This window comes from Suricata suricatta, chromosome 1, assembly GCF_006229205.1.
Source record: "Suricata suricatta isolate VVHF042 chromosome 1, meerkat_22Aug2017_6uvM2_HiC, whole genome shotgun sequence".
NCBI lineage: Eukaryota > Metazoa > Chordata > Mammalia > Carnivora > Herpestidae > Suricata > Suricata suricatta.
The window spans coordinates 135,797,994-135,820,027 of NC_043700.1; the positions used below are offsets into that span (position 1 = coordinate 135,797,994).

The 22,034-nt window shown below is 37.3% G+C and overlaps 2 protein-coding genes across 2 annotated transcripts in view; one reads left to right on the top strand and one right to left on the bottom strand.

Moving 5' to 3' along the window:
- The window catches only part of ART3 (ADP-ribosyltransferase 3), a 147,085-nt gene extending 127,437 nt beyond the window's left edge, over positions 1–19,648 (bottom strand). The window contains exon 1 of the mRNA XM_029944700.1: positions 19,628–19,648. The gene's annotated coding sequence lies outside the window, so the exon portion shown is untranslated. The remainder of the gene's footprint in view (positions 1–19,627) is intronic.
- On the top strand, positions 1,358–3,645 carry CXCL10 (C-X-C motif chemokine ligand 10). The gene is made up of 4 exons (XM_029944731.1): positions 1,358–1,498; positions 2,004–2,130; positions 2,371–2,460; positions 2,914–3,645. Exons 1-4 carry the CDS (start codon positions 1,438–1,440, stop codon positions 2,930–2,932), a joined length of 297 nt encoding a protein of 98 aa, XP_029800591.1. The 5' UTR covers positions 1,358–1,437; the 3' UTR covers positions 2,933–3,645.
- Positions 19,649–22,034: the final 2,386 nt, after the last annotated feature.

The following is a 22,034-nucleotide window of genomic DNA, read 5'->3' on the forward strand; positions in this document are numbered from 1 at the left end:
TTAATAAAAAGACAATGCTTAGCTAATTATTATTTCCAAAAACTGGATTTACCTACAAAGAATGAAAAATTGCTATTACTGAAGAATTTTAAAAATTTTCTTACCCTCTGAAAAGTAATTACAAAAATGTAAGATAAATGTTGAAAAAAAGCACTATAGCAGACTAAATAGATGGCAACCTTTGTGTGACCAAACACAATTTTCGAATCTCTAAGGTTCTTCCATATACAGAATGAAGATAACTTTCCTATTTTCTTACAAGTTATTGTAAAAATAAAAAATCATGACATCTCTGAAACTCATAAAGTGAATATATTCATATTCATGCCTTACTGCTGCAAATTAAGAGATTCAAAACAAAGTATTAAAACATTGATTTTAAAACTGTATTACTCAGCCATAGAAAAGAATGAAATCTTGCCATTTGCAATGGTGTGGATAGAGCTAAGTAGCGTTAGACTAAGCAAAATAAATCAAAGAAAAGACAAATACCATATGACTTCACTCATGGAACTTAAGAAACAAATGAGGGGTGCCTGGGTGCCTCAGGTCAGGATCTCGTGATTCTTGAGTTCAAGTCCCACATAGGGCTGTCTACTGTCAGCACAGAGCCCACTTTGGCTCCTCTATCCCCGCCCCCTCCCCCGCAAAAAAAACCCCAAACATTAAAAAAAGGAAGGAAGGAAGGAAGGAAGGAGGGAGAGTAGGAAAGAAGGAAGGAAGGAAGGAAAAGAAATGAACACAGGAGGGGAAAAAAGGGCAAGCCCAGCAACAGACTCTTAACTATAGAGAACAAACTGATGGTTACTGGTCAGGAGGTAGACCAGGGGCAAGAGGGGATATGAAAAATAGGTGATAGGTATTCAAAAGGACACTTGAAACGAGCATCAGGTATTACATACAAGTGATGAATCACTAAATTCTACATCTGAAACTAATATTACACTGTATATTAACTAACTGGAATTTAAATAAAAACTTAAGAAACCTGTATGCAGGACTCTGACTTGAAGATTAAGTTGACATCTTTATTTTGCAGGAGGAAAAACATGAGAATCAAAGTTTGATTTAAAAAGTTTCATTAAAATTTTTTTCATTAAAAAAACACATATGCAATAAAGTTCTGTTTTTCAAGAAATAGTTCATGTTTTGGAAAGTGAAACCTAACTTACTCTTAGTGAAAAAAGAGGGTGGAGGGAAATTCCGTAACTCAGAGCCACAATAAATACTAATAATACCTTTGATTCTGCAACATGGGACTTCCCCAAGGAACAGGCAACAGATTTTGCTAAGTCAAACAGAATGTTATCCAATCAGAGGTTAGAGAGGGAAAGTGCCTTTGCAAATAAATACTGCATCCTAGCCTCGCACTTTCTGAGCCACTCAGCTGCTTGGACGTTCTGAGCCTACTGCAGAGGAACCTCCAGTCACAGCACCATGAACCAAAAAGCTGTTCTTGTTTTCTGCCTTATCTTTCTGACTCTGAGTGGAACTCAAGGTAAGGACCATGAAGGGATAATTCAATGTCTAAGGTCACAAATAGGACTGAGTATAAGTTCTATAATAATAGGAATAGCATATTTGTAAAAGTTTTACAGCCTGCCTGTAAATGAAGGATAAATGAGCAGAGATTCCCTCAGGCCACACACAGGTCTAAAAGCATATAGTCAGAAAGGCAAATGAAATAAAAGGAGGGTGAAGGAGAGGAATAAGAGAATAAAGAAAATGTAAGGGAATGAGGAAAGAGGATGAGACAGATACTTCCTTGGTTAACTCACTTAATTAACCATATGAACTGGACTCAAGGGTATAAATTTACAATTCACATGTTGCAATTACATTCTTTTAGATAATCAACTGATCAATCATTCAGAGTTGTATTATAATGGGGTCATTTCCTCTCACATTAACTCAAATAACCTGGAGATAGAAGTTCTGTTCAGTAGTAGCCAAAATGAAAACTGCACTAACCTCCCCTGCTGTACTTGTCTTTTTTCCCATAGGAATACCTCTCTCTAGAACACCACGCTGTACCTGTATCAAGATTAGTGATCGATCTATAAATCCAAGGTCCTTAGAAAAACTTGAAGTGATTCCTGCAAGCCAATCTTGTCCACGTGTAGAGATAATGTGAGTAAAATGTCTTCTGGAAATCACTTCTCTAGTTGTAATCATATATTAAATATGTATAATCACAAAATCAGTAAATGCTTTGTATGATTCTAAGACTTTTGCATAGCAAAGGGAAACATATAGAGTGAAATATAAACATCTGGCATAAAAACTGTATATTCCACTTGTTTTACTGGTCCAACACTGTTCTAAATATTTTTTTTAATGTTCTAAATATTTTCACTCTTGCTTCTACAGTGCCACCATGAAAAAGAATGGGGAGAAAAGATGCCTGAATCCAGATTCTAAGACCATCAAGAATTTAGTGAAAGCAATTAGCAAGGAAAGGTAGGTTTGCTGTTACTTGCAGAATTGCTCTTTAAGAAATCTCAATTTTGGGAAGTCAGAAATATTTGCATTTAGCTTTCCTACAGGATCCTTGGCCTAAAAGTGTGCTTACCATCATGCCTGCCTCTACCTGTATCTATTTTTATACTGAAATGCCATCTTCTGTGGTATCAAAAGTTAGCTACCTACTTACAAGTGTCAGTAGGTCACTTTAACTTTAAGGCAGAGCTAGAACTAACCAAGCAAAGCTACCAAATTTTCCCCAAGCCTCTCCTGGCCTTAAATAAGCAACTCTTACAATCCACAATGACTATGCGGCATCAAGAAAGTTCACCAAACCCTTTGCCTGGGGACTTGGGAGTTACCCATGAACTCAGAATGTTAAAAGCAGAACCCAGGCTGAAGCCAGAGTTGGGCATATCACACACTTATACCCGCTTTCTCTTCCTACAGGTCTAAAAGATCTCCTTGAACACAGAAGTATAATCACTCTGCTACTGACAAAGATGGACCAGAAAGAGACTACCTCTGCCATCATTTCCCTGTCAAGCCCTAAATGTCTCTGGATTGCAGTTCTCCCAAAAGGTGACCAACTGCTGTCATTAAATTAGCTGCTACTACTCCCTGAGGGAGGCGAATGGTTCATCACCCCGAGCTGTTCAGTAGTAACTCTGCCCTGGCACGATAAGCTATGCTAAGGTGCTACATTTCTAGTGAATGTACCAGGTCCTAGTCCCACTACTAACACTTTCCTCACCTTTCATATCTTCTAAATGTTATTAGGGATATTCCCACCTCTGGGCTTATCAGAATTCTCAGAACTTAAAAAAATAGCCATAATACAATCTGCTTTTTTAAGAAAGGTCTTTACCCATGTGATTCTACTGCTTTCCTCCTAAGGGGCCCATATTCTTCCACTGGTTATATATACACAATTCCAAATATATAAAAGAATCTAAAAATGTCTGGAAATGTATGTGAAAATATTATTTAATGAAAAACTGCCCAAAGTTGAGTTCTTAGATGTATATATTTCTTATACTGTTTTCAGTGTGTATGGACTAACTTGTGTAATGAAGTATTACACATGAATGGAAAAATTTTTTTAAGTCTAGATATATACTATTCATGTTATGTAAGACATAAGCTGGATGTTTTTCAAAATAAAAATGCTGTACTCTTTTAGCAATAATTTTTTTTTGAGAGAAAGTATGTGTGTGTGTGTGTGTGTGTGTACTTGAGTGAGGGGCAGAGGGATGGGAGGGAGAGGGATAGGAAGGGGGGGGAGGAAAGGAGGGAGGTGGGGCAGCAGGGCACAAGCTCATGAAACATGATATCACAACCTGAACCAAAGTCAAATGCTTAACATCTGAGCCACCCAGGCACCCTCCTTTGGCAACATTAAGAAAGATTATACAATTGTTACCAGATCAAAAGGATATTAAAATAATAACTAATATCAAGTATGTGGTGGGTCGTTTGACTGGGACATGTATTTCATAAAAGAATCCCATGGGTAGAAGGCAAATGACTTTGAAAATTATCATATTCCTTCCAAGCACAGTCTCCTGAAAGACCCATCATTCAAGATTTCCTTCAGGACTGATGTGCCATAACAGATTTTGCCTGAGCTTCAGACTCAAGACTTCAGACTCTCATACACAGAGAGATCTATGTGATATCTCCGCCTGAATATCCTATAGAAACATCAAACTCCAAAATATCTCAAATTTCCCTCTTCCCCAGATCTAGTTCTCCATCTCTATTAAGTATCCTAGTTTAACAGCAATATCATCCACTCAGTTTCCTGAACCAGAAACTTGGAAGTAATTCTACACTCCTCCCTCACCTTCCACATTCAATTAATCACTAAGGAGATACTTATAACGCATTTAGTCAGTAAATTAGTTGTATCTAAAATATATAAAGAAAAATAAGAAAAGATAGACAACTGAATAAAAAATGGGAAACAGAAATAAATAGGAACTTCACAGAAAAAATGTACAAGTCTTCAACATATAAGATTGTTCTGCATCATTATTAATCAGGGACATCTACATCCAAACCATTTTGGGATACCATTTGACACAAGAGCGGCAAAATTCTTTAAGCTGGATAAATACTACATGACAGGAAGACTGTGGAGCATTGAGGAATGCCCCTCTATTGCTGGTGAAAGAGGCAATAGCTACTGTGAATGATCTGAAAACTGCGTTGGTATTATCTTGTAAAAATTTAACATGTGCACATTCTATGCCCTAGCAATTCTACTACTATGCGTACACCAGTACACCACAAATTCTTGCATATTACATATATTAAAGAATGTTGTTGCAGCATTGTTCCCTATCCTCTTGTCCACTGTCAACTAATTTTCAGGAAGGTGTTAACCAATAAAGATATAAAATGCTCTCTGTTCAAAAGCATGGCACTCATTTAACCAACACCTATTGAGGCCCATTACATCCCAAGTTACAAGAATCAAAATATTGTGAGCTTGTAAGTTACTTTCAATGACAGAAATAAAAGTAAATAAACCTGAACTGAAAAATTCTGTGGACAGAAAAACCTCTAAATGTACAAAGGAAACAGAAAATTAGGGGAGTCTTTCCTGGAAAAGTGAAGGCAATCTGGGATCTGAAAGATATATAGACAATCTGGAATTTGAAAGATGCATATTTATCTAATAGGTAAAACGAAAAAAGTGAATTCTAGCACAAAGAATGTGATTAAAGACATAGATGTGAGACAGCAGTGTTTTCAACCCACAATAATGTAAATATAAAACCAGAGATATAAATACTGATTGTGGAAAATGATGGAGACAGATAAGAATTACGTTATGAGAGCCTTTCTTTGCTAAATATGCTATCACCATCATTGTATATTTGTAAGCTATGTGTATGTTATAAAATATACACAAAAAATAACACAGATTGCTAGACTAACTCCAAAAATACTAAAGATCTAACACAATAAAAGTTTATTTTTTGCTCAAAGTTCTATATATCTTGGCAATGCCTCTATGTTGACTCAAGAATACAGTCGCCCCCTATCTCAACTAAAGACTGCCATGGAAGGAAAGACAAAGACAGAAGTGGCATACTGGCTCTTAAATGCTACAGTCCACATTTGCTTGTCCTGAACAAGGTATTGCCTTCCCTTATCTATATGAGGAATAGAAACCATAAGGGAAAGTGCACTTGGGTCTACCACACAAACAAATTACAAACAGGTAATTTTTTAAGGTTTGTTTGGGTTTTTTTTACCATTAAGACAAAAAAAAAAGGCTCATGAAGAAATCTAGCTCAGAAAAAGAAGTTAGAAATTTTAAATCTATTTTCTTAAATAAATTAGATCAGGGGTGAAGAAGAATTCCTTTTCTGGGTAGGAAGTTCACCAATGTCTGATGTAAATAAAATTTGAGGTACACAGTGAACAAATGGGCCCATCTACTGTAGTATGGTCATGTTATAAATCTGAGAGGGAGAGGTACTTTTTCTAGGGAAATATATGGCCCACATGATCTGTATATTACAACATGATCTAAGAACACTGGCTTTAAGGAAAAGGGAAAAGTGGTTGTAATAGTGTCTCTTAATTTTCTTTGTCATTGTGTACTTATTTAATTCACTGTTCATACCTAGAATTTGATAACCTTGTTCTTGCTCCACTCAGGGGTTAGCCATGAACCTCAACAAAACAATTAGAATGTAACAATAATCACTCTGGTGATTCTGCACAAGTCATTAAAGCCTGCCTGCGCCTGTTTTCTCATATATATATATAAGTAGAAATAGAAATCCTCCAAGGTCACCTGAGTGGCTCATTTGGTTAAGCATCCAACTCTGGTTCAGGTCATAACCTCATGGTTTGTGAGTCTGACCCTCCCCAGTGGGCTCTGTGCTGACAGCTCAGAGAGACTGGAGCCTGTTTCGGATTCTACGTCTCCCTCACTCTCTGTCCCTCCCCTGTTCTCTCTCTCAAAAATAAACATTAAAAACGTTTTAAATTAAAAAAAATAGAATTCTCCAGGAACATTACTAAATGTCATGAAAATAAATGTCAATAGTTAAAATACTATTTATAGGTGATAGAATTAAAGAGTTTTTACTTTTATCTTCCAAATTTTCTATAAAGAACATTTTTACCATTTCTAATCAGAAGTAAAAAATTTAATCAAATGAAAACCAATTTTCAAAGACACTATATATATATACACGTGTGTGTGTGTGTGTGTGTGTGTGTGTGTGTGTGTATCTTAAAGGACTAGGATTTATGTTCTTAGTGACCTTCATGAATTTATTCATCTTTGGGAAAGATCTGAATTAAAAACAGACTCTCCCAAAGTGAGGTCTATGAAAACAGAAACTACACCTATCTAATTTGCCACTGTTTGTGTGAATGTGTATATATGTCTGTGTGTGTGTGTGTGTGTATATGTATATATACACACACACACACACACATACACGTGCATACATGCGTATTACACACGTGTAATACATATATCTCAGAACAACTTCTTTGTCCAGGGCTGTACTAAAACTTAATTGCTTATATTAAAAAATCATTAAACAACTACTAGATATATATTTCAGGTCACCAGACAATACTATGTCATTATTAGTCTCCCCGCTCATCCTCTTGCCTGTTACCATTTACTCTCTACACAACAGCCAATGTAGTAATTTTAAATCATAAATAAGATTATAGATACCCTTGGTTTCATCCTTCCAAAAGCATCCCATCACACTTTAAATGATACCCAAAATGTTTCATCACAGTCTGTAAAGTTCTACATAACTCTCCCACCTCATTCCTACCATTCTTGCCTCAATGTTTCCATTCTAGCTATACAGCCTCTTACTGTTCCTGAAGCACAGAAAACACATTCCCATCATTTCCATAGCTTATTCCTTCACTTTATTCAGGTCTCCATTCAAATATCACCTCAGAGAAGACTTTCTTCACCAATGTATTTAAAATAGCATCATTTCTATCACTCTCAATCTCTTTACCCTCCTTTATAGCCATTATCATTTCTGTAAACAGATTACATACCTTTTCACCTGTTTATTCCAAGTCCCCACAAAGGTTTAAGAGAGCAGAAACTACACCTGTCTTATTTACCACTGAATCGTTGGTGACTACAAGTGCACTACACACACAATAATGCTCAATACTCATGGAGTGAATGAGTAAGTTACTAACAATTGCCATAGCTGGAATCCGTTGGAAACTGGTATTCACTCCAAGGACAGGACAACTTTCCAAAGACATTAGGTAGTTCTTAAACCTTAGGAGAAAGTAAACTTAGAAATAAAGAGCTTACTAGTTTTGTTGAATCACCATATAAGCATAGAGGAAATGAGGACCTTCTCCCATTACAATATCCAACATGTGCACTGGCAAACTGTTTACTGGATGATGAGAGCCCCGTGGGTAGAGAACTAATAAGGTTTTAAGCAGGGACTTACGTGACTTTCAAAAAATAAATGTAGTTCAAAACTAAATTTAATGTTTTAATAGTAGCAACAGCTGTTCAGAGGAGGGGAAAGTCCCCCCACCCCAAGTTTCATTCTGAAAGATGATTCTTTCAAAATAAAATATAACTTGTGTTAGTTTCACTTGAGATAGAGAAGAGCATGTTGTTTACATATTATGCAACATTTTCCCAGGACACTCAAATCTAATTAAAGCCAGACTAGCATGGCTATCTCATTTCCTCGACTCAAATGTAAGAAACTCCTTTAGTTAACTTTAAGATGGGAAAAGGGGAAAAAAGAAAATGGAGAGTTGAAAAAAGTTCAACATCAGTCTGAATTTGAGAAGAGTTATAGAACCTGCAATGCTGTTATTCCCAGAGTAGATGATCTTGGGATGTGCCATTTTTAGGGCTCAACAACTTCCCTAAAATAATAAGCAAAATGTATAAACATACATGTATCCACAGTTTTTTACTAGTCTCAGAGTTCTACAACCTTCAAATGCTTAAAATTCAGAAGTCTGTCCTCATTCATCACAGACCTTAGACCACATCAGTTTGTAGAGCATTTACTTTAGGCCATACAGTTACCAATATATGTACTTCATATCTAGATAATTTTACATGCAAATTATACTGAAACTACTTGGCCACTGTGAGGATACAAGAAACCTTAAACTCATCTCAGAAATCTGGGTTGTAAAGGAGACATCAATGGCTATTTTCCAGGTATTCCTAAAATTTGCAAGACCATCTGGCCTATTGCATTAATAATAATAACACCCCCTCCCTTTTTTTTTAACCTCTAGAACCACTGAGGCACAAACTTGGCTCTGTTGTTAGAAATTAAAGATCTTTAATTATATGATGTGAAAGAGAAATAAGCCTAGAACATTCTCAATGCAATCAAGTTCAACTTAGTAATTACTGTGTACCTATTAACTTCAAGATCCAAAGGCGCAAACAAGGACAATCAACACATAACGCCTGACCTTAAAATTATAATAGTCTTGCTGGAGAAGTGAAATATATAATTCAAATGTCACCACCAACAAAAGATAACCATACTAATACTCAGATAAGTGGTATTTGTAAATAAAACTGATCAAAAAATAAATCTAGTATGTTGGAAGTGACAAATGTGTTGGATACAGTTAGTAGAAATATGTGTTAAATCAGAGAAATGTGTAAATATCACTAAAACTCTGTAGGGACATAAATCAAGGTAATGTTTTAAAAGAAAATTAAAGAATGCTTATATTATTGCAATCATGAGAATGAAATGAACAGAGATCAAAGTTATAACTTAACTAAATGGAATGAATAGAGTAAAATCGAGACTAAATCATGAATGTGTCACTCTCCATGTATGTAATAGAATTTCTCATCTTGTCAATGAGTAAGCAAATTACCCACATACGGGTGTGTGGGTGGCTCAATCGGTTAAGCCTCCAACTCTTGATCTTGGCTCAGGTCACGATCTCACAGTTTGTGAGACTGAACTCCAAATGGGGCTCTGCACTGACAGCACAGAGCCTGCTTGGGATTCTCGCTCTCCTTCTCTCTCTGCTCCTCCCCCACATGCATACACTCTCTCTAAATAAATTAATTTAAAAAGAAAAGAAAATTTCACACAGCAATGAAGTCAATCATAATAGGAGCAGAATAACATATGATCTAGCTGGCTCCACCTTAAAAGTAGTTCTAGGGAGGCGCTTGGAAAGTTTCTGGGCAATGAACAAGAGCTGAGGCACCTGAAACTGTCAAGACTTTATCTGAGTATACATCAATTCAAAATGGTCAGCATGAAACCTAAGGTGGTTAGGAACACTCCATCAACAGGAGCTAAGGGAGAGGTTTTCATAGGAAAGATATTGAGACAAATCAAGGAAATTATCTGATTGGCTATAGCTTTAACAGTTCCCTTATTTGGGAAAGCCTAGTTGTCTATCTGTGTGTGTTCTGAAGTTTCTCAGATTCAAGCACACTGACTGTGGCTTAGATTTTGGTTTGCTTGCATAGGCTTCCAAGAAACCTCAATCTAACAGTCTCCTTTTTTATTTACTTCAACAGTTCATAAAGAAATCTTCAATTAGGCTAAAATCTACTCAGGCAACAACAGATGCTGGCAAGGATGCAGAGAAAGAGGATCTCCTTTGCACTGCTCGTGGGAATGCAAACTGGTACAGCCACTGTGGAAAACAGTATAAAGATTCCTCAAAAAATTAAAAATAGAACTACCTTACAACTGAGCAATTGCACTACTAGGTATTAATCCAAGGGATACAGGTGTGTTGTTTCAAAGGGACATATGCATCCCAATGTTTATAGCAGCACTATCAACAACAGCCAAAGTATGGAAAGAGCCCAAATGTCCATCAAATGAATGGATGAAGAAGATGCTGTGTGTACACACACACACACACACACACACACACACACACACACAATGGAGTATTACTTGCCAATCAAAAAGAATGAAATCTTACCATTTGCAACTACATAGATAGAAGAAGAAGGTACCATACTAAGCAAAAATTAGTCAGAGAAAGACAAATATCATGACTTCACTCATGAGGGTTTTAAGATACAAAACAAATGAACATAAGGGAAGGGAAGCAAATATAAAATAAAAACAGGGAAGGGGACAAAAACATAAAGAGATTCTTAAATTTTTTTTAACGTTTATTTATTTTTGAAAGAGACAGAGCATGAGCAAGGGAGGGTCAGAGAGAGAGGGAGACACAGAATCTGAAGCAGGCTCCAGGCTCTGAGTCTAGCACAGAGCCCAACGCGAGGCTCAAACTCACGAATCATGAGATCATGACCTGAGCTGAAGTTGGCCGCTCAACCAACTGAGTCACCCAGGCACCCCTAAGAGACCTCTTAAATATGGAGAATAAACAGAGGGTTACTGGAGGAGTTGTGAAAGGGGGGATGGGCTAAATGGGAAAGGACCATCAAGGAATCTACTCCTGAAATCATTGTTGCACTATATGCTAACTTGGATGTAAATTAAAAAAATTGATAAAAAAGAAATCTTCAATTACAGTTTATAAGGAATTACACTAAGCATACTGCTCATGAATTAGGACTTGTAGAGCAGTTGTATCTCCTGATGATGGGTTATCAATACAAATAAAATGAAATGTATGTGGATGCTTGTCTCATCTATTCTTCTCAATGTTCAGTGATTACTCAGAAGGAATGGGGATAGGAATGGGAATAGAGTAAATGGGAATAGGGTAAATGATACAACATTATAATGCTGAAATAAGTGTAAAGGACTCAGGAAAGGGACAGATGACCTAGAGCTGTGTTGTATTCATGGAAGATTTGACAACGTAGGCAGAATTTGTAGTTGTCTGCTCAAAGTAATCTAACTCCAGTGAAACTCTTATTAAGGAGCATGCAGAAGCTCAGCTTAGCTAGGGAGCAAAGAATCACAGAATCAGCACTATAGACATATACTATCTATGTACACATACAGACTTCTATTAATAGTTCAACATACCTATGACACAAATAAAGTATTATTTAGCTTGGAGAGAAAGACTACATTGAGAAAAAAAATACTAGAAACATTAAAATCTCAAGTCATAGAATTGAGACTATAGTTTAAAAACAAACTCTACCTATTTCTGGAAAAAACAAAAACTAAATTGGAATTATACATTTTTAGGAAACAAATGTAAGTGATAAGATGTCTATATCTAACTAAATAACTCAAAAATAAAACATAATCAGGGCACCTGGGTGGCTCAGTCAGTTGAGTATCTGATTTCAGCTGAGGTCATGATCTCAAGGTTCATGAGTTCAAGTCCCACATCAGGCTCTACACTGACAATGTGGAGCCTGCTTGTAATTCTCTTTCTCCCCCCTCCCTTTGCCCCTCCCTCACCTGTACATGTGTGCACTCTGTCTCTTTCAAAATATACTTTAAAAAAAACTTACAATTGAGGTTAAGAACAAAGCATTTTCAACAATGGCATGCAAGAAACCACAAAACCTAATAACAAATACCACAAAACCAAAGAAAAAAGTAAAATAGAATATACCCACAATGGTAGACCTCATAACATGAATAGAAAATGTTAGAGCACAACTTTCTACTGGGAACTCTACCACCAATCCTACCAGCAGCACACTGAATCTTGCAGTGAGTTGCAAATTTGGTTTGAAAATACATTCAGTTCTCAATAATTTGAGAAACAGTTATAACTATTATTTTTGTAATGAAAAACTATAAAAAAATAAAGCTTATAAAATCTGATGGAGATTCTAAGAAGATAAAATGAAAAATATTTGGAATAAACTTCGCTGTTAATGCGATACATTAACATTTGTTTGCGATAAACATAACAGGTACTTTTGGTTTCAAAGTAAGTAAATGTTTTAAATTCAAGTTTGATTTTCGTGGTGCCGGAGTACAATAAAAAAGGGGCTTTTAGTTCCCAAAAGCTAACTTTTGTTGCTATTTCATGATTTGCAGATCTTCTGAATAGAGGAAAATAAGCACATTTTCAAAATAACACCATTTAATTCTGACCTGAAGTGGGGTGCCTGGGTGGCTCAGTCAGTTAAGCATCCGTCTTCAGCTCAGGTCATGATCTCACGGTTCAAAGATTCGAGGCCCGCATCAGGCTCTAGGCTGGAGCCTGTCTTCAATTCTGTGTGTGTCTCTTTCTGCCCCTCCCCTGCTTGCACTGTCTCTCTCTCTGTTTCTCAAAAATAAATAAAAAACATTAAAATTAAAAAAAAAAATTCTGACCTTAAGTCCCACTAAGTGGTGAGATTAGAAGGGGATTATTATGTTGTGAACATGCATGTGTAGAAAAAGGAAAAAAAATTTATTTAAGATATGAATTAAGAATATACTGCAAGGACTGAGATGTAATTTCCTCATTTTGAGAGAAGATAGACAAAAGTAATTTTTGTAACTTAACTTTGATTCAGGTTTCACAAAAAACTTTCTGAAATTTACTTCAAATATGTTTTACTCTAACACATATAAACAGGTTTTGTGTGTCATTCTACTTCTCTTGACCTATATTTGTAGAGGTGTATCAAGTCACTGGCTGACCACAAAGACAATCAAATGGAAACTTCAGTAACCAAATACAAAAAATATCTACTTTGCAAAAATATTTGGGAAAGTTTCCAATGGATGGTTCTAGCAGTCAACGAGCAAAATCAACAACCCTTTAAGAGTGGGAGAATCAGATTTCCAGAGTTACCACAATATTCAATGTCTAGCTTTTAACAACAAAACATCACAAAGCATACAATAAAACAATAAAATATGGTCCAATCAAAATAAACCATTCCTGACGAAGCCCATACATTCACTGGATTACTAGATAAAGACATTAAGCCAACTGCATTAAGTATCCTCAAAGAGTTAAGGGAAACCATGTACAAAGAATAAAAGGAAATTGGGAAAATATGCGAACAAAATGAGACCATTAGTAAGATATATGAATTATAAAAGTAACCAAATAGAAATTCTGGCACTGGTAAGTAAAAAATTGAAATGAAAAATTCACTAGAGGAATTCACTAGCAGTTGTGGGCCAGCTAAAGAAAGAATCAGCAATTTGAAAACAGGACAACTGAAATTACTGACTCTGAGGAGCAGAAAGGAAAAAAAGTGAACAGAGCCTAAGGAACCTAGAATGCCATCAAATGAACCAATATACTCAAAATGCAAGGCCCAGAAAGAGAATAAAAAAGAACAGAGAGAACATTTGCATAAATAATGCCAGAAAACTTCCCAAATCTGATGGACTACATGAATCCACACATCCAAGAATCTCAACGAACTCCAAGAAGGATAAACCCAAAGAGATCCACATGGTGGTCAAATGGTCAAAAGACAGAGACAGAGAATCCTGAAAGCATCAAGAGAGAAGAAAGGAGTCCTCATATACAAGGGATCCTCAATTATTCGTTAGAAATGATGGAGACTAGAAGGAAAAGGATTACATATTTAAGATGCTGAAAAAAAATGTCAACCAATAATTCTATATCTGCCAAAACTACACTTTAAGAATGAAAGAGAAATGAGGACAATTCAAGATAAACAGAAGCTAAGGGATTTCATTACCATTGGACTTGCTCCACAAAAAAATGTTAAGGGGAGTCTCTCAGGCTAAAATGAAAAGACAGTAAACTGAAGCAGTATGAAGGAATAGAGAAAAATTGTAAAAGTAACTATATAGTGAAAGAGGAGGAAGAAAAAAAGGAGAAGTATAGAAGCAGAAAAAGGTCGAGGAGGAGGAGGAAGAGTAGGAACTGCAGCTGCCAAGGCTATACTGCTGGAGAAGACTTCACCCACAATGGTGAAGTCTTCAGGGGCCACTTAACACCTGGGCTATACTGATAGGGAAATAGGCCACATGGAGGCAGCCCATGCTGCTCTTCTAGACATCAATTGCAGCCAACCCTCCAGATGTCTTTGGACCCAGCCACAACTACCTGATTGCAACTGGAGAAAAATCACTATTTAACAAACTCTGGTAGGAAAATTGGATATTAATTTGGAGATCAAGAAACTTAAATCCATAATTCAGCTATTTTAATAATGCTTCTATAAACATCAGGGTGCATGTATCCCTTCTAATCAGTATCCTTTGGTAAATACCTAGTAGTGAAATTGCTGGATTATAGGATAATTCTATTTTTAACTTTTTGAGGAACCTCCATACTGTTTTCCACAGTAGCTACAGCAATTTACATTTTTACTAACAATGTAAGAAGGTTCTCCTTTCTCCACATCCCCACCAATGAGTGTTTCCTGTGTTGTTAATTTTAGCCATTCTGATACATGTGAGGTGATATCTCATTGTAGTTTTGGTTTGTATTTCCCTAATAAATGATGTTAAGTATCTTTTCATGTGAATGTTAACCACCGCTATGTCTCCTTTGCAAAAATATCTATTCATATCTTCTGCCCATGTTCTAACTGGATTATTTCTTTTCCAGGTGTTGAGTTTGATAAGTTCTTTATAGATTTTGTATACTAATCCTTTATCAGACAAGTTATTTGCAAATATCTTCTCCCATTCCAAAGGCTGCCTTTTAATTTCATTGACAATAGCCAAATAACGGAAAACCCAAATGTCCATCAATTGCTGAATGGATAAATAACTTGTAGTATATACACATATACACACACACAATGAAAGATTATTCAGCCATAAAAAAGAACGAGGTCTTGCTATTTGAAACAACATGGATGGAACCTGAGTGTATTATGCTAAGTGAAGTCAGTCCGAGAAAGACAAAAAACATATGATTTCACTCATGTGTGAAATTTAAGAAACAAAACAGATGAACACAGGGGTGAAAAAAGAGAGGCAAACCATAAATCAGACTCTTAACTATAGAGAACAAACTGAGGGTTGCTGGAGGGGATGTGGGCAGGGGGATGGGTTAAATGGATAACGGGTATTAAGGAGGGCACTGGATGTGATGAGCACTAGGTGTTACATGTAAATGATGAATCAATCACTGGGTTCTACTCCTGAAACTAATATTACAAATATGCTAACTGCAATTTTTCTTTTTAAGTTTATTTATTTATCTTGAGAGAGAGAGAGCATGCAAGCATGAAAAGGGGAGGGGCAGAGAGAGAGGAAGAGAGAGAATCCCAAGATGGCTCTGTACTACCAGTGCAGAGCCCAAGGTGGGGCTTGATCCCACGAATCATGAGCTGAGCTGAAATTAAGAGTCAGACACTTAACCGACTGAGACACCCAGGCACCCCAACTAACTGGAACTTAAATAAAAACATGACCATTTAAAAATAAGAAACTTAAATCTACTCTTTATACAATATCAGACAATAATTTATAGTTCAAAACCATCAACTACTGAATATCTATACACTACAGGGGTGCCTGGCTGGCCCAGTCAGTAGAGCATGTGGCTTTCGATCTCAGAGTTGTGAATTCAAGCCCCATGCTGGGTGTGAAGCCTACTTAAAAAAGAAAGGGAAAAAAAGAATATACATTACAGAAATAAACAGAAGTCAGTATTATGTAAAAATGAAAAACTTCTTGATAGTTCACAGCAAAAAATTAAGATAAAAAGAAGGCAATGAGCCTAATAATATTAAATATAGATAGGAATATAGGGTCAATGAAATTCTCACTCACTGCTGGGGAAAGTATAAACAGTGTGTATACACACACACTCTAAGAACCAGCAATTCCACTCCTAATGATGCACTTAACAGAAACACATATATGCACCAAACAGTATGCACAAGAACATTCATTAACTGCACCATTCAATTTAGCCCAAAATGAGAAAAAAATCAAAATGTCCGTTAACCAAATCTATACTTTGTGGTAAATCATAAAATAGAATATAACAGAGTAATTTAAATCAATGAACACTCCTCCGTACATGACACGGATGAATCTCACAAACATTTAGCAATAGGGATAAGACACTAAATAGGACATACATAATGCCATTTATATAGTTCAAAAATAGGCAAACTCATTGATGGTATATCTTTAGGGAAGAAGAGAAGTACTGTTATGCCACTGACACTTGGTGAAAATCCACGGAGCCACAATACATACACATATTTTCTCCTGTATATAGGTTGTATTAGTTAGCTAAGGCTGTCACATAAAATACCACAGACTGAGTGGCTTAAGCAACAAATTTATTTTTTCACAATTATGGAGACTAGAACTCCAAGATCAAGGTCTCTTTGTGAGACCTCTGTCCTTGGCTTATTGATAGCCCTCCTTTCCCTGTGTCTTCAAATGGTCTTCTCTGTACTTGGCTGTGTCCTAACCTGTTCTCATAAGGACATCAGTCATAATGGATTAGGGCCCACCGTAATGACCTCATTTTAACTCAATTACTTCTTTAAAGTTCCCAAACATGTCACATTCTGAGGTGCTGGTGCTTAGAATTTCAATATACCAATTCTGAAAGGTCACAGAATTGCTTAGAACATGTGATGTACTTCAATAGAAATTATGCAAGAAATGAAGGCAACAAAAAAGCAGATTTTTTAACTAAAAATGGATTAAAGCTTCCTATTCAAAATCTACAAAGAACTGACATACATTTATAAAGTCCATACTCTGACTCCACTTGAAAGTCATCTTGAAAAGGTAGCAGATTCAGGTATTAAACCAACACAAACTAAATGGTCAACAAGTAATGACACTGAAATAAGCACTGATCTCAGGTGCCAAGTCTCATATATTAAATAAACAAAATAAATAAAATGACAAAAGAATTGGAAAAACTGGTGCATGCACATATTGATGAGGGCATTACAAAATTAATCTAATCATTCTGGCAAGTAATCTGTTAAAATGTTATAGAAGATGTAAAAGTGTTTTAACCCTGTCTCTATACTTCCAAAAGGAAAATATCCCAAGAAAGTAGAATCTTTCAAAAACTATTAAGAGGTTTTTTTTAAATTACTGAACCTGAAACAACTCCACTGAAGAGAGAACAGACTACAAATGTAAAAACCCATTTTTAAAATATAAACTATGTAAATATAAGAAAATATTTATGTAAAATAAGATTATTTAAAGACATTGCTTCGTGGCAAGGGTTAGATGTGGATATAGGTGTTAAACAGGTGTATGTGTTTGTGAATTCCCTCACCTCACGCCTTTGGTAAAACTCTTCCAGGATTGCTCACCACATATACACACACGAGGCCCTTCATCATCTGTTTGTTACTATATTTCTAGCCTCCTTTCTCACCACTCCAATTTTATTATCACTGTACCCTTTCTACCAAGGTTTTTGCAGTTTCCAAAAGCTGGCATCCTTTTTCTCATGCCTCTTGCTCAAATGCCACCCCCCCTTCTACTAACAAATTCCAACCAACTCTTCCTTCCACACCTAATTCAACCAGAGCAGTGACGACTTCTGTGCCTCCGATAACTGAGTACAGTCCTTTATCATACCACTTCCTCTACAGGACTCACTACACCTTCTCCTCACTAAACTGTGAGCTCTTTGAGTATGGAGATTTTTGTTCATATTTGTGTCAAGAGTACAGAATAACAGCTTGATAAACAAAACAAATGAATGATAAAGAATAAATGAAAAATATTAATTTTCCTTGTAAATTTACCTAAACAGTGTTAATGTAAATCACTTTAAATAAACATGGAGTTTTACACGAAAATATTTTCTCCCTCTTCAGGATAATTTTTCTTCAATTCGGCAGCAGCTTAATAATTATGGTAACATGTCATCAGACCTCCACAGAGCAAAAATGTTGTATTACTGCCAGCACTTAGCCACAGCTGTCCTTTAAATGATGTCCTAACATTCCCTCTCAGGATAGTTAATAGATTTAATCTAATCCTTCAGATTTACCTAAAAAATATAAAGCAGGAAGCCGGATAGGACCAGTAAAAGTAGAACTTGTTCCTTTTGTTATCTGAGAAGTGGACAGGACTTGAAACCCCTCACAACTATGATTTGCCTGCACACACCTTCCCATACTAGAATACTTTGGAAGGAAGAAATGACTCCCTGCATGGGGAAAAAAGAGGAAAAAGAAAAAAAAAATCAGAATGCTAAGTAGGGGCTTCTGAGACTTTCAAGAAATAAGCCCTTTTCAAGTCAGCATCCTTTAATACCAGCAATAGCTGCTGAGACAAGGGGAAGTCCACCCTGCAAGAAATTCAAACAGGCCTGGGGATTTCATTACGAAAAAAAACTTCCCCTTTCACAAGCAAAGGAAGACTTATTGTCACTGTGACAGACTCTCTAAAACTATGCACATAATTAAACAGACCACACTGATTCCTCAATCAAAAAGAGAAAGGGGAAGTCCGAACACACACACATGAAAACAAAATCCTGCCTCTGCAAGGCTCTTGAGGGTTACACGACCACTTGTTTCCTTGGTGGGGAACAGGGGCTTTTTGGGGGCAAAGCAGGTTAAAACTGTGTCCAAAGACAAAAGTGGGAATTATCTGTTTATTTCATCTGCGCTGATAATCCTTGGCTCCTCTCCCAGGGCTGTGAGAAGTGCCTGCAATATCCTCTTGCTGAGTTTCTGTTTCTCCTAAAAGCCCTGTCTAGCCATAAACGGCAGTTCGATGGGATTTTTCTGTCTTTCTGCCCAGGCAGGAATGTGCATGTTTTTTTTCCTCAGAGCTTTCAAGAAAACTTCGCAAAGGTGGCCTGGGACACATGGGACGGCACAGGCCTGGGCGGAAGGCGACGACCTCAGCCTTCATTTCCACAGCCCACCCCTGCCCGCGGGTGCCTTGTAGGGCACAGTCCCAGCCCTCAGCGGGGGCCCCCAAACGAGCCCTCCCATCGGGCTTGTTAGCGGAGTAAAGTAGCCCCTCCAGTGTAATAAACAAGGTGGGCCTTCCGCGGCCCCTGACTGACGCTAGGACCTCCTTCCTCTCGTTCAAAACACCTTGTCCCCGGTCACCACAAACGGTGGGAGAAGGACTCTCCTAAGCCCCAGCTGGCAGTCTAAGCCCCAAGAACCAAGCCCTTCGAAGGCCATTGGTCCCTCTGGCGTCAACCCAAGGCTTGTGCGGTAACTGCAAAGCAGGCCCCGCTCCTGGCGTTCCCCAAGGAAATGTGGCCTCCGGAGGTCGGGAGGCTGTGGGCTAGACAAGGGGCAGAAAGGAGAGATCCCGAGGAGCACAACCACTACCTTTCTCTCCACACGCTCCTCAGGCCGAATCAGCACGGGTAGCCCGGCCGCAAATTATGCCTGTAGCCTTTCCGCTGAAAGTTCTGGAAGCGGGCTCGCTGGGCATGCGCAGTGCTCGCTCCTCAGCCCCTAGGGAGGTCAGCTGGTCTGGCCTCTTCCCTCCCCTGATTCAACTCCCGCGCGAAACAAGACAGGGCCACGCACGCACGCACGCGCAGTGTCGAGACAGGCCGATAGCCTTCGTTCACTTCCGCACTCCCAGTCCTCCGCTGGGTGTTGTTCCTGGACGGGGATCCTCGAAAGACTTGCTCGTTCTTGTGGCGGAAGGAGACTGGACTATAGGGTTTCTGGTAAAGGTTCACATTGTCTTCGATGTCAGCACGCCGCCGTGGTGTGAGATTATCTGTAGGCAGCATGAATAAGTGGGGGTGTCAGAGAAATCTTCCCAGAGGAAATGCCATCCTGGATATCTAAAGTAAGATTACTACTGGGCTAGGAAGGTAGCACGCGCATAGCATTCCAGGCAGGGAAGCCACATGAGCAAAAACAGCGCAATGGGAAGGAGGCATGGTCCTTTTGAAGAACCGAGGGTAGGAAGGGTATAGAGCAGAGTCATCCAGGAAGAGTCTTGAAAGGTGGACAAGGGCAGACCATGCTGAGCTTCGTATTTATCCTAAGAAATTTTTGTCTCCTTTTTCTTTGCTAGAAAGAATGATCTCTAGCTTGGTGGTTTTTTGCAGTTGACCATGTATTGTTGTCACTAACTTTAACAACCTGTGAGGTCAGCAATAGTTTTGCCAGCAGAGGGAACAGAGACTTGTAGAAGTTATGTATTTTGCAGTCATTTGGGACTTAAACCCAGCTTTGCATGGTCACAGTCATTACCAAAATTAAGCATTTCAAGTGAATAAACTGTAGCAAAGGTCACCACAAGTTTTGTTTGAAGAGTTCTGCATTAATAGTCATCTAAAAGTCAGTCCAAAAATGCACATCATGGTACAGAAAATCCTAGTATATGTTCCCCATTATTCTACAGCATGCATTTGCAGTGGGGATGGGATGGGGAAGGAGATTGCCCTCAAGGGAACAAAAATTGGTCCTAGGGGGAACTAAAATTTTAGATATTACACATATTAGTGGCCTACCCAAGTTTAATCCTACCCAACAAAATCATATTTTTTAATATTTAATTTTTCTCTTTAAGAAGAAATTTAATTGAGATTGGGTTAATTTTAATTTAATCTCAGAGGCAATAACAAAAAAAGTTAAGAAATGTTCTGAGGCCAAATACCTATCGATTGAAGAATGGATGAAGAAAATGAGGTATATATAGACAATGGAATATTATTTGGCCATAAAAAATGAAATATTGCTATTTGCAACAACATGGATGGAGCCAGAGAGTACTACACTAAGTGAAGTAAGAGAAAATATATGATTTCACTCATATGTGGAATTTAAACAAAAAAACAAATGTGCAAAGGGAAAAAGAGAGGCAAGTCAAGAAACACACTAACTGTGGACAACAAACTGATGGTTACCAGAAGGATGGTTACCTTTGTGACCGGCTGATTTCACTTAGAATAATATCAAGATTCATCCATGTTGTAACGTGACAAGATTTCCTTTTTTAAGACAACATAATACTCTATTGTATGTATATATATACTACATTTTCTTTATCCATTCACCTGTTAACAGCCATTTGGGTTGCTGTGCCTCTTGAGTATTGTGAATAATGCTAAGATGAACATGGGTATGCAAGTGTCTCATTGAGATCTTGTAATGAATTCCTTTTGGACATATTCCTAGAAGTGGGATTACTCAGTCAAATGGTAATTCCATTTTTAATTTTTTAAGGAACCTTCATATTTTTTTTCCATAATGGCTACACCATTTTATATTCCCTCCAACAGTATACAAGAGTTCCAACTTCTCTACGTCCTTTCCAACACTTATTATTTCTGGCTTTTGGTAGTGGCATCCCGATGAGTATGAGGTGATATTTCACTGTGGTTTTGATTTGCATTTCCTTAATGATTAGTGGTGTTGAGAATCTTTTTATGTGCATGGGCCATTTTTTATGGGACATTTGTATATTTTCTTTAGAGAAATGTATATTCACGTCTTTGCCCTGCTTTTTAAAACAGTTATTTGAGTTTTGTTGTTGTTGTGTTGTAGGAGGGTTCCTTGTATATTTGAATCTTAACTCCTTATAAGATATGTGATTTGAATTCATTCCATTGGTTCCTTTTTTACTCTCTTGTTTTCTTTGATTGTAAAAGTTTCTAAGTTTGAGGTCATCCCATTTATCTTTTTTTTTTAATGATTTTTATTTTTGAGAGAGAGAGAGACAGAGCATGAATGGGGGAAGCCACCCAGGTGCCCCATCCCTTTATCTTTTTTC

Bases quoted from the DNA above. Each gene is read 5' to 3' on its own strand.
- CXCL10 (XM_029944731.1), top strand. From the start codon at position 1,438: ATGAACCAAAAAGCTGTTCTTGTTTTCTGCCTTATCTTTCTGACTCTG. The intron at 1,499-2,003 runs GTAAGGACCATG...TTTTTCCCATAG, and splicing joins GACTCTGAGTGGAACTCAAG to GAATACCTCTCTCTAGAACA. The intron at 2,131-2,370 runs GTGAGTAAAATG...TTGCTTCTACAG, and splicing joins TGTCCACGTGTAGAGATAAT to TGCCACCATGAAAAAGAATG.